At 33.9% G+C, this 13,469-nt stretch overlaps 1 protein-coding gene across 1 annotated transcript; it reads right to left on the bottom strand.

Moving 5' to 3' along the window:
- Positions 1-10,320: 10,320 nt before the first annotated feature.
- On the bottom strand, positions 10,321-13,092 carry LOC132639848 (uncharacterized). Its single transcript, XM_060356245.1, has 4 exons — positions 12,222-13,092; positions 10,782-12,136; positions 10,423-10,626; positions 10,321-10,335 (listed from the first exon to the last, which is right to left on the bottom strand). The coding sequence occupies exons 1-4, from the start codon at positions 13,090-13,092 to the stop codon at positions 10,321-10,323; spliced, it is 2,445 nt and encodes an 814-aa protein (XP_060212228.1).
- Between the last annotated feature and the right edge of the window lie 377 nt (positions 13,093-13,469).

Here is a 13,469-nt window from a genome sequence, read left to right as displayed (position 1 = left end):
ATAATTCAAAAAACAAAAAAGAAAATGAAATAAGTGGCAATACCAACATTTGCATAGGTTGTCCATTGACTTCTGTTATGTATTTATTTTCCTAAAAAAAAAAAAACTCTTTTTCATTTTTTTCCTTTTAATGCTCTTTTTCTCGTCTTTTTCTGTTTTTCAAACTCCCTCTCAATCTTCCTCCTCAATACTCTATTGCCTTTTCTTTCCGTTTTGTCCCGGTTCGTACAACTACTTAATTATTTAGTTATATGCACCATTTAGATATAAAAGTTGGGAGAAAATAAATATTTACCTTGTTAAAGAAGATGCAGCGCCTCTAAAGGAATGATGAAAAATTAGTGGATTGGGAATATTACGACAATTTATTAGTTATGCCCGATAGTCCGAGTCTCAACTCCTTTGCGATTTGGCGATGTGTAAGAGAAGGAAAAGAATTTTAATTTTCAAAATTTATCTAGTTTTTTTGGTACGTTTGCATGGCAAAAGTTTAAAATTATCATTATTTTTTGGTGATGGTATATTGAGGAGCTAGAGTTGACTGATTTCCATGCATATTTGGTGCTTGGAGTTTGACGTTCTTTTAATCAGAACAAGCCAACGGTTAGTGGAGAGATTTGTCACTAATTAGGACACAACCTTTCCGAAGAGTTTTCATACTTTTAAGTTTTTGTTTTAATTTTTAAATAGAGAAAAAAGATGAAAATTTAAGGAAAAAGAATGTATTTTGGTCTTAGAGAGTGCTACATCACCGGACCTATATATATATATATAGAGAGAGAGAGATTAGTGGTTGTTAGCATCATTAATGACCAAAGCACGGCCAAAGAATGATATTGGAGGTGATAAAGCAATCAGAGGGTTATTTTACTACTACTATATAGAAACATCAGTTTCCAAATAGACCGTCAGTCCCTTATAAAAAAAAAAAAAAAAAAAAAAGAGGTGAGCCCCAATCTTCTTTAATAGTAGAAAAAATATATTAATAAAAAAAATTTAAGGTGGGGCCCAATTTTCTATAATAGTAGGAATAAAAAAATAAATTTAAGGTGGGGCCCAATCTTCTATAATAGTAGAGGTTAAAAAATTAAGGTGGGGCCTGCGTGGAGAATTAGGAGACAATTACAAAAAAAATAAAAAAAATAAGGTGGGGTCCACGTGAAGAAGTAGGAGATAATTGCAGCAGAAAAAAATAGGATATTTAAATAATAATAATAAGTTCAGAAAATGATAAAGATATGCATAGAGAAAATGTAAAGAAGAGAAGTTTAGGAAAAAAGAAATAACGATTTAAATTGAACACAAAAACTGCTAAAGAAGTCATAAAACCAAAAGATTTAAAACTTATACCTTTGGGTGTAAGTTTAGACACATACGTCTCACACCAATAAATATGAATACCATCAAGAAGACGAAATATAAACGGTCTTCTATAATAGTAATTTTAAAAAAAAAAATTAAGGTGGGCCCACTTTTCTATAATAGTACAAATAAAAAAAACAAATTTAAGGTAGGGCCCACTCTGCCATAATAGTAGAGATTAAAAAAAATTAAGGTGGGATCCACGTGAAGAATTAGGAGATAATTATTAAAAATATATATATAAATAAAGGTGGGGTCCACGTGAAGAAGAAAACAAAAACCAAAAGATTTAAAACTTATACCTTTGGGTATAAGTTTAGACACATGCGTCTTACACAAATAATGAAGAATAACATCGAGAAGACGAAATATAAACGGTCAAGAAATGTATACACGTATTTTCTTAAAATGATGAAGTTGGTCTATATTTAAAAATTTAAGACTGCAACAAATACTGATACATAAAAGCATTTTTCAGTGTAGTTAAGTAGAAAGAGATAATGGGATGAAACTCGGTAGCAGAAGGCGTATTTCAAATCTTTCAATTGGAGAACCAAGCCAGGAAAGTCATATATGGGAGAAGCCGACTAAGTAAAATAATTTATTGATATTTTCAATTAATTAAATTATAATACTTTCTGTAATAAAAATTTCATAATTATATTACTAAAAGGTACTCTTTCTGTCCTAATATATGTGACATAATTTGACTAGACACGAAGTTTAAAAAAGAAAAGAAAGATCTTTGAAACTTGTGGTCTAAAACAAGTCATAGATATTTGTGTGAATTTAAATCATTTCATTTAAATCAAGTTAAATGATTTCTAAACATAAAAATGTATCATTCTTTTTTAGACAGTTTAAAAAAAATGTGGTACTATTTTTTTTACCTCCAACTCATGCAAAAAAAAAAAAAAAAGTAGACCCCATATTAAAAAATAAGCAATATCAAAAAATAAATAAATCATGTACCCCATATTAAAAAATCAAGCAATATCCTTGCAATTCTCAAAATATCTCCATTCAGTCAATAATGGTGGATTCATTCAGTTGGATTTTTATACCACGCGCTGCATTTGCAACATTTTTGAATGACTGTCCAAAAAAGTGGCCCTCTTCGTTGGTAGATCAAAGTATTCACTTTCTCTTATTGCGTTATTTTTCTAACGGTTTTATTGGATATTTCATGTTTTATTTTTAGAAATTTATGGATAACATGTATTACATCTTCTGATGTCAGCTTAATACAAAACTCCTTCCTTCCCTAAACAAAATTTGATGGAGGTGGTTTCATCGTCCATCTCCAACTCATGTAAAAAAAAAAAGGTGAGTCCACCTCCTACTCATGTAAAGAATTAAAAAAATTAAAAATAAAAAATAAGGTAGGGATCCACATGTGTGCTGTGGGTCCTACCAAAACTTTCTCCACATTTTTTAGGCTCATTGTCACTTATGCCCTTATTTTGTGTTGCTGTTTAATTTTTGTCCCTAAAAAAAAAATGTGAGGTATAAATTTATATTTCTGCATCATAATATCTCACAAGTTATGTTCCGCACCATAAAAAACTTATGGCCATTAGGCATAAAATTTAGGAAAAATAATAGCCTATATCTATTTGGAAAAAATATTTACCTGAAATGACTCATATTTTTAATATTACCCAAAATAACCCTTTTATAAATTATTATACACTTTTATATAAGATCGACACATTATTTACAGTAAGTGTATAATGTTGTATATCGTGTGTATAAACACTATTGTAAAAAAAAGTTGGCTATACAGATGTAAATTAAAAATATAACTACATGGATATAATATTTTATGCTGAATTGTATATTATTGAAATTATTCCTAAAATTAATTTCTAAAGGCAAAAATTAAATACCATCCCATTTGAAGGACAATTCGTGCAATTTCTTCCATTTTTTTAGTTTTTAATTTGTAATAAACAAATTCCTTTTTTTAAAACTAAACTATATAAAAGCATGAGTTGAAGAAGTGGATCGTTGACCAAGGGCAATTTGGTCAAAGCACTTGTCATTGAATAATTTCGTTAGTCAAAAGTAGAATCTTACTGTCGCTTAGTATTAAATATATTCGTACTTTCCCTATTTTGCCCCCGCTCATAAAAATTGCATCAGAACAGATGATGTCATTTCAAGTGGAAGGTATTAATTATGTTTTTGGCCACGTGTCACTTTTATACTCCTTTTACTTTTCACTATTTTATCATCCTCACATAATTCCACTTAATCGACAAATAGCATTTGTGTATATGTATTAATGTTCATCTATATATATGAATCGACAGTGCAAATTTAGGGAGTCCGGAATCAAAATGCCCCTAAAAAAATCACTTTGAACCAAAACACCCAACAAAAAAAAATGTTACAAAACTACCTTTAGCGCAGTAATTTACTGCACTAAAGCAGTTCACGGAGACGGAGCCGTTAACTGCTTTAGCGCAGTATTTTATTACGTTATAGAAGCTGTTAAAAAAAAATCTATAGCGCAGTAAAATACTGCGTTATAGAAACAGTACAAAAAAAAAATGGCCAACTTTATTTTTTTGCAACACTTAGTGTTTTTTTTCATACTTTGACCAATGATTAGTCGTGTGTCAAGACTCCGAAACGTCAATATTTTATATAGAACCTAATATTTTTTTCTGCGTACAATAATGTAGGCTCAATACATCAAGGATACGTAAACGTTCGGATCGTCATTTTAGAGGTTGAAAAGGTGCCCGAAGTAAGTTTTATTTGTAAACTTTAGGTTTAAGTGTTCTATATACATAGACGTCCATTTTTGTTTGAAGACTTGTTGCCATTAGCTTAAGGTTTTTTATTTTTAGGGTTTAGATTTATTGAAAATAAAGCCGTTGCCAAAAGGTTTTTAACTGCTTTAGCGTAGTATTTTACTGCGCTAAAGTTTTTTTTTTTTTTTGTTTGTATAGCGTAGTAAAATAGCGAGCACTTAAAAATAAAATTGGATTTTTTTTTTTGGAACACTTAGTGTGTTTTTTCATACTTTGACCAACAATTAGTCATGTGTCAAGACTCCGAAACGTCAATATTTTATATAGAACCTGATATTTTTTTCTGCGTACAATAATGTAGGTTCAATACATCAAGAATACGTATACGTTCGGATCGTCATTTTAGGGGTTGAAAAGGTGTCTGAAGTAAGTTTTTTTTTTAAAAACTTAGTGTTTGACTGTAAGGTTATTTTAGTCAACTTTATATGTCGAGAAAATTAGTCAGCTTTATTTTCAAAAATTGAAACCGCAGAAGTGAAATTGACATTCACAGCTACATTACCCCAGGATTTTTACGTTGAAATCTATTGCGTATCATCATCTTATAAGTAAATAAAATTGAAAATTTCACGCCAATTTGGGGGAAAATTGAAATTGAATGGGATAAAAGGTGTTTTTTTTTTAAAATCGGCTCGGCCAAACCACCTTCGCTGTTTGTCCGCATGGATCTCAAAAAAATACGCAAGTTAAAAAAAAACACGTAAATCGGACGTCCGAGCGCAAAGTTATGACCATCTAAAGTTTGACCACTTTATAACTAGCTTTTCTCCCTATATTTTTTAGAATTATATTTATATTCAAAATAAAGTTATGTCTTGATTAAAAAATAACACACTTAAATCAAAACCTTAAAAAATAAAACACTTAAACCTTAAACAAAACTTACTTGGGGTACCTTTTCAACCACTAAAACGACGATCCGAACGTTTACGTATCCTTGATGTATTGAGCCTACATTATAGTACGCATAAAAAAATATCAGGTTCTATATAAAATATTGACGTTTCGGAGTCTTGACACACGACTAATCGTTGGTCAAAGTATGGAAAAAACACTAAGCGCTGCAAAGAAAAGATTTATTAAAATAAGATGTTGCGATCTTTTTATGGAAAAAAACACTAAGTTCCTTAAATGTGTTATTTTTTAATGCGTAACTTTCTTTCGAATATGTTGCAAAAAAAAAATCGCATAAATCGGACGTCCGAGCGCAAAAAACCGCATATATTTGAAATAAAGTTACGCTTTAAAAAATAACACACTTAAATCTAAACCCTAAAAATAAAAAACCTTAAGCTAATGACAACAAGTCTTCAAACAAAAATGGACGTCTATGTATATAGAACATTTAAACCTAAAGTTTACAAATAAAACTTCCTTCGGGCACCTTTTCAACCTCTAAAATGACGATCCGAACGTTTACGTATCCTTGATGTATTGAGCCTACATTATTGTACGCAGAAAAAAATATCAGGTTCTATATAAAATATTGACGTTTCGGAGTCTTGACACACGACTAATCATTAGTCAAAGTATGGAAAAAAACACTAAGTGTTGCAAAAAAATAAAGTTGGCCATTTTTTTTTTGTACTGTTTCTATAACGCATTATTTTACTGCGTTATAGTTTTTTTTTTTAACAACTTCTATAACGCAGTAAAATACTGCGCTAAAACAGTTAACGGCTCCGTCTCCGTGAACTGCTTTAGCGCAGTAAATTATTGCGCTAAAGGTAGTTTTGTAACATTTTTTTTGTTGGGGTATTTTGGTTCAAAGTGGTTTTTTTGGGGGCATTTTGGTTCCGGACTCCAAATTTAGGTATGTTTATTAGCAATATAATATATATATATATATATATATATATATATATATATATATATATATATATATATATATATATATATATTACTACCCAATATATAAATCTTTATAATTGTACATAACTATATACACATAAATACACTATATAATCCAAAGCGACGCCATCTAGTCCTTATTATAACTATAGAATGCAATTAGGTTGGGAGTCACAGGCAATGGGAGTAGAGTAGGTTCAATTCCTTGAAGAATATTATTTGCTACGATTATTTATGCAATGTAACTATGGTCAATTATTGTCCACGCTTATCTTTGGAAAATATATATTTCGAATTGTTTTTGCAGGTCCTTTTTTTTTTTTGGGTTAAAATTTGAGTGTGATGGTTTGATTTGGTAATGGGTATTTGATATTAATCGTTGCTGTGGAGTACTGAAAAATCCTCACAATATCAAACTACGAGCTCTATTCGTGAGTATTTTCTGCAACCTTCTTCTTTTGTTGCGCTTTCATTGTAGGTAATTTAGTTTTCCGACTTTATGTTAGTTTGATATTCCTTTTGGGTATCGTTGTTCTTTTTTTGTTCTCATTGTGTAGATTCCTGTTTATTCTCTACATGCATGTCACAAAATTTGCTCATTCCATGTTTGGAAATAGACATCTAGGTGTGTCACGACCCAATTTGGGGTCGCGCGGGCACCTACCTTTACCACCTCCGGTAGGCGAACCCTCTCATTGAATACACATCAATTAAATAAGGACGATTCATTTTAAACCAATAGATATTTAGAAATAACAGCGGAATATCATAATATTTATGTAATAAACTCAAGTATTCATATGATTAGAACAAATACATGATTACAGACTCAATCCATCTTCCCATGACCTGGTCTAGACTAGTACAAGAGCGACTACTGACTTTAGGTTACCACTATATTCTAAAACTCAACCTCCATTCCGGAATGAAATGGGAGAAGGCCTTCCAGGTAGGCACCGCGTATTTCCACATATGCTTCGATCAATCACCTGAAACCATCTACATCCCAAAAAGGGTGTAGCAAGTGCAATATCAGTACAAACCATGCGTACTGAGGAAGTCTCGTAGGCCGACAATGGGTAGTAACACATATCAGTAAAAGAATTCACAGATAAACATGATAACAACCCAATCAAGTCATACGTCTATCTACCACACACTGTATATCAATATCTTTAAGCATTAATTTCACTCTAATAATTCACCAGTCAATCTCACAACAGCGTTGGAACTCACATATCATTAAATCGATCGTTTCAGTCTAGTAGTCAACTCATCAGTAAGACACCCGTTCCCTACATCACATAGAGACCAAACATATAACTAATCTTATGGACGGTCTATAGGATACCTCAACAAGTTCAATCGATGAATCCAGAACCAAGTACATGTCACTGCCTAAGTAAAGCATCTAATCCCAAATGTGTCAAGTCTAAATAAATCAATCCGAATCCATTCATCACAAGTAAATACCAAATCATCTCAACAAGCCATAATGCAATGCAATGCAAGATGTATCAATGCAATGCAATGCACGATGTATGAATGCAATGACATGCCATGCAAATGAGGTGTACACATGTACTCTGGACGGAAATATCAACGTCTCGGTAGCACAACCTAGTGTGACTCTCGAAGTCTAAGTGCCACCTGTCCTGGATCGTTGCCCAACAGACAGATGGGACCCTGGCTAATTACTCACAGGGGAAGTCTCACCGGCACCACCCTGGGGGACCCGCGGAGTCCATGCACTAACAACTATTCCGAGATAACCTCAGAATCGGCCATGCAATAATGATGCCTGAATATAACCATCGGACATTGGCCTCCTGACAGTCACTCAAAAATAGTCTGTCAAATATCAGTTTCACAAATCAATAATTCTGGAATTGAACCTCGGACATCGACCTTCTCACAATCACTGAAGTAAAAGAGTTCATCAAATATCAGTTTCATAATATCAACGATTCCGGAATGAATCTTCGGACATCGGCCTTTTCATAATCACTCAAGTAAAAGAGTTTATCAAAATATCAGTTGTGCTCAATCAACGATACCGGATCATCACCAGGTATTGGCCATGCATGATAAATATGAGAGATGCGTGCAATGCATATGTCAACAATCAGGTTTAATATCATAAGTACCACAACGAGGTACGCCAACAACACATCACATCACAATACCAACAATGGTATGCCAACAATATATCAATATCACAAGTACCGGCAACGGGTACATTGACAATATATCAATATCACAATACCAACGGTGGGTATGCCAACAATGTATCTATATCACAATACCAACAGTGGGTATGCCAACAATATATCATATCACAACACTAACAGTGGGTATGTCAAATCTATCCCAAACTGGACGACAAAACAGAATTCGATATCTACCGACTACACATGGCATCAAGCCAACATAATAGAATAGTCAAACACAACACAATAGGGTGGCTAGTCCCACACACCACAGGTCAACCAATCGATATACATTTTTGCCACTTCCTTAAATTAAGAACACGAATATCATCCTATACTCAAAATCCCTCGTCACAACTCATTTTGGACTCAATCACAATCATTGGTACATTTTATCCTCTCATTTATCTACTAGATTCACTATTAATGGCATAACACAATGATCACATATTACGGGAAATTTTCATCATTAGGCACAAAAATAAGTTCCGTCCGCTACTCCCAAGTCACATAAATCCACCGATATTCAAGAAAAACCACATCAAACAACCTAAGGAATCTACAGGCCACAAGCCCGAACAAACAAGTCACACAACAATATCATCCTAGGATTCCATCCCAAATCTCCGATTTCCTACACATGCATTGTCACGACCAACCCCGTAGGCCGTGACTAGTGCCCGAATTGGACACTCATATTGCCTGTTAACTGTAATCATTTATAACTAGCATGTCATGAACTTATTTGTATAAAAAGGTAGGGTGTTATTTTAAAGCTGTCAAAATTTTGTATGTCGTAGGCACCTGTCTCCTGAGGAGTTACAATTTTTAAACAACAACATATATATTTCTACGCAAGCCGATAAGGCTGCCACGATATGCAACATACCAAACATACATATATATGCAAGCCGATAAGGCTGCCATTACGAATGGGTACACCCCAAACATAAGTCATAGTCATACAACGCATCAACAACTACATACAGACCCACACAAATGTCCACAGACCTCTAAGAGTGACGACAATATCATATGACGGGACAGGGCCCCGCCGTACCCCGAATAAACACTTATATATACCATAAAAGGGAGTTATACCACAGGCTAGGCTCCGGAACAAAGGAGCAGTCCAAAATAGCTGAATAGGTACCCTAAGCTAGTGGATCTCCAAAACGAGCGCCTGTACCTGCGGGCATGAACGCAGCCCCCCGAAGAAAGGGGGTCAGTACGGAATATGTACTGAGCATGTAAAGCATGAAATGTAGTAATAGACTCATAAGGAGACAAAGTATGTAGGACCCAATGCAACAATCAGAAATTCATAAAACTTGCCTTTGGACATATTTCATCTATATCATTCTCATATCAAAATCGTTATAGAGTTTTGTAATCAAAGCTGCATAATCATTCTGTATATAACATATATAACGTGTCCCGGCTCTTTAATGAGGGACTCGGTAATTAAAATCATAGCATGATAAACATAAACATAGACGTGTCCCGACCCTTTAATAAGGGACTCGGTAATAGGGAATATGCCCTCCTGGCCTCCATCTCCATATCATCATGTCATCATATCATCACATCATCATATCATCATATCATGTATATATATATATATATAACGTGTCCCGGCCCTTCAGTAAGGGACTCGGTGATTAATATAGTAAATATGCGCACGAGAACGTGTCCTGGCCCGGGACTCAGTGAAGGATCTAGCAGTAAGCACGAGCAGAATAAATAGCAACCACATATATGCAATTCATCTTTTGAGACTCAATGGACAAGCACTAACCAGCTCTAAAGTGTCGAAATAATATTCATATTCAGTTCTTTTAAGTCTCATAACAAACTATAACAAGAAACGTTTCAGATTTCGTGTACATGTATCAACTTAACATGGTCAGTGGCGGACCCAGGATTTTTACTAAGCGGGTTCAATATATGAAAAAAATAGAGTGGACAAAAACATTCAAATGGGAGGTAGAGATATTATTTTGCGGTAGACCCTCGGCACAAGGACAAGCAATTCAAATCAATGCTAAAAAAAAAAAACAACGGAAGCGAATAAGTCATGATAGATCAATCTAAAAAGATGTGTGCAGTTCACCAAGTTGTATTGTATTTTCACGTAACAAACTCCATCAAGGACTAAAAAAGTAAAAATGACATACCATTCTAGTAAAGCTTATGAGCAGCAGATTCTTCCTTCCTTGTTTGTCCATCAAATAGGATGCCTCCATTGTAGTTGAAGCAGCTGGCTTTGGGGCACGATCATTAGTTGAAGCCTTTTCCTGGTTGCAAGTAGCCTGAGAATTATTAGCAGGCTCTCCACTTCCAAACAGATAGCTATAGAAAGTTACAGAGAATTCCAAATTCTTGACCATAAGATTGATAGTAGTACCAAAATAAAGTTTGATTAATTAAAATATATTATTACAATTGTACTCTACGAGTTTTCATTTTTTGAAACCTATTCATAATACTCTCATCAGAAACAGTCTTAAATATATTTTTTTTCTACATAAGGCACCATACAACCGCTCATGAAGTCGTCATCCATTCGATTTCGCAATTCACTCTTTATCAACTTCATCGCCGAAAAAGCTCTTTCAACTGTAGCGGTGGCGACCGGTAGGAGCAATGCAAATTTTACAAGGCGAAACACAAAGGGATAATTTAAATGTTTCTTTGCCTTAACTAGCTCTTTAGAAAGATCACCAAGACCTTTCAAGTTGGAGAACCTTTCATCAACATCACGGACATCAACGATATAAGTCTCAAGCTGATTTTTCAGAGTAACCATTATATCTTCACCAAAATCATCAGGATATAATTCAGCCATTCTCAATATTTTATTGATGTCATAACTAGAAAATGAGTCAACTGGATTCAAGCTAGCAACTCCAATAAGCAAATCTGTTCTCTCCTCATTAAAACGATCATTGAGTTCTTGAAGTTGCCAATCAATAATCTTAAAAAATATATCGACATGATAGTGATGTGAGAAAGTATGCTCCGCAACTTTGCGTCGAGATCTTCCAAAATTAATATAGAACTCATCAAAATTAGGTATCAAGATATCATACTTGACACAAAATGCGGACACATTCTCGATAAGTGGATCCCATCCTTCCTCTCTCAGATCTTGCAATCGTTTCTTCGCCACTTTAACAAGTAACATGGCATTTGCAATATCTTGTTCCTTCTTTTGTAAGGATTCATTAAGCTCATTTGTAATCACCAAAATATCTCTTATTAAGTGCAATATGAATGCAATTTCAAATGTTTGACAAACTCTAAGATATCCTGTTGCCTTACAACTATCTTCAACACATTCGGAATCAACAACAATAGTATCAAGAACATCAGTAATAGAGCCAAACATACTAATGAAGTTCTTAAATGATTTGTAGTGTGAACCCCAACGAGTATCAGCAGCTCTAGCAAGACCAAGCTCTTGATTCAAGCCCTTACCAGTTTCAACCTCGCCCATATCTAGTGCCTCTTGAACTTTTTCTGCTTGAGATTCTCGAAGTTCATCCATGCGTTTAAAAGAACCTCCTACTACATTTAAGACATTAGAAACCAACAATACAAGTTCTCCAACTGGAAGACATTTTTTAGATACCCCGACAAGAGTCAATTGAAGTTGATGAGCAAAACAATGAATCGCATGAGCTGATCTACTTTCCTGTTGAATCAAAATTTTAAGGCCACTTAGACGCCCTTGCATATTGCTTGCTCCATCATAGCATTGTCCACGTATATTAGATAAACTCAAAGAATGTTGAGCAAGGTAGTTAACAATTGCTTCTTTTAAACATAGAGCACTAGTATTACGAACATGAACAATCCCAATAAATCGTTCCACCACAGATCCCCCATCTATCAACATATCGCAAAACAATTGCCATTTGCTCCTTACGTGACACATCACAAGATTCGTCAACTAGCAATGAGAAATAGTCACCATTTAGGTCCTCCATAATAGCTTTAATTGTTTCCAACTTACATGCGGTGATAATATCTTTTTGAATTTTATGAGAAGTCAACTGATTGTTTTTTGGAGCCTTCTTCAACACAAGATCACTAATTTTATCACATCGCTTCGCATACCATGAAAGAATTTCAAGAAAGTTACCCTTGTTTAATGATGATTCATCTTCACGATGTCCACGAAATGCCAATCCTTGATTCAAGAGGAGTCTCACCACCTCAATTGAAGCCTTTAAACGAATTTTGTTCTCAAGCTTAGCTTTATTATCCGTCTTTACAAACACAACTTGAATTGACTGTTCTTGTCGCATTAGATCTTCACACTTCTTCTTTGCTTGGTTGTGATCACTGTTCAACTCACCAACATGCGTATCTAATCTTTTCTTTTTGTGCCAACTCTTGAACCCTATACTTGAAAATGCTTCGCCTCCACCTTGATGAATGCTTTCATCTTTAAATAAATAACAACACAAACAATAAGCAGCATCTTCTATCACACTATACTCCAACCAATCATGATATTTTTTATACCATTTACGATTAAAACGACGTTTATATCCGTAAAAATCTGTTTGAGGAAACCTAGGAAGTCGAGGTTGATGAGGACCCCTTTGGATATATGCTCGTCTAATCTCATCACGTTCATCTGGATGATAGTCCAAAATGGGTATTCTTTTATTTGGATCTGCTGGTAGAGAATCCAAATCTACTCCTTGCTTTTGTTTTTTAGCAGAATGATGATTTTCTTCTAACTGGTTCAAGTTTTCTTCCACACGAGGAACATTTTGAGTGGATGAACTTGGTTGTGGAAACTTGGACGATACCGTAGAGAAATATCTCTTCATTGGACTTTGAAACTGGATTACAAAATTAAAATTCTAATTCGAAGTTAGAACAATAATATAACAGAATAGAGAGGGCAACAACAAAAAGCTAAGACATAGGAAAAATGTTCATTATCATTAACTCTTCTATTCTATTATAGAGTTTTATTATAACTGTAGAAAAAATGGCATCATGCTTGAGAACTATTTTATTATGAAAACCTTGTTTTCATTCTACCTATTCCTTCCATTACATGCTTATATTTAGCATCCAAAATCCCAAAATCACAAAATCAATTTTCTTCAATTTTAAGTGGTAGGGTTTTTCTCAAGGGAAGAAATAAAAAACAGCCACAATAATTTTATTTATATGGAAGTACAGAGTAAAGGACAAAGAG

Source organism: Lycium barbarum, chromosome 5 (genome assembly GCF_019175385.1).
Source record: "Lycium barbarum isolate Lr01 chromosome 5, ASM1917538v2, whole genome shotgun sequence".
NCBI classification, from domain to species: domain Eukaryota; kingdom Viridiplantae; phylum Streptophyta; class Magnoliopsida; order Solanales; family Solanaceae; genus Lycium; species Lycium barbarum.
This window is presented reverse-complemented; position numbering and strand designations above follow the sequence as displayed.

Excerpts from the sequence above, each read along its gene's own strand:
- LOC132639848 (XM_060356245.1), bottom strand. The coding sequence starts at position 13,092 with ATGAAGAGATATTTCTCTACGGTATCGTCCAAGTTTCCACAACCAAGT. Across the intron at positions 12,137-12,221 it reads TATTATGGAGGACCTAAATG|ATGGGGGATCTGTGGTGGAA; the intron begins GTGACTATTTCT and ends ATATGTTGATAG. Across the intron at positions 10,627-10,781 it reads ACTTCATGAGCGGTTGTATG|AATTTGGAATTCTCTGTAAC; the intron begins GTGCCTTATGTA and ends CTTATGGTCAAG.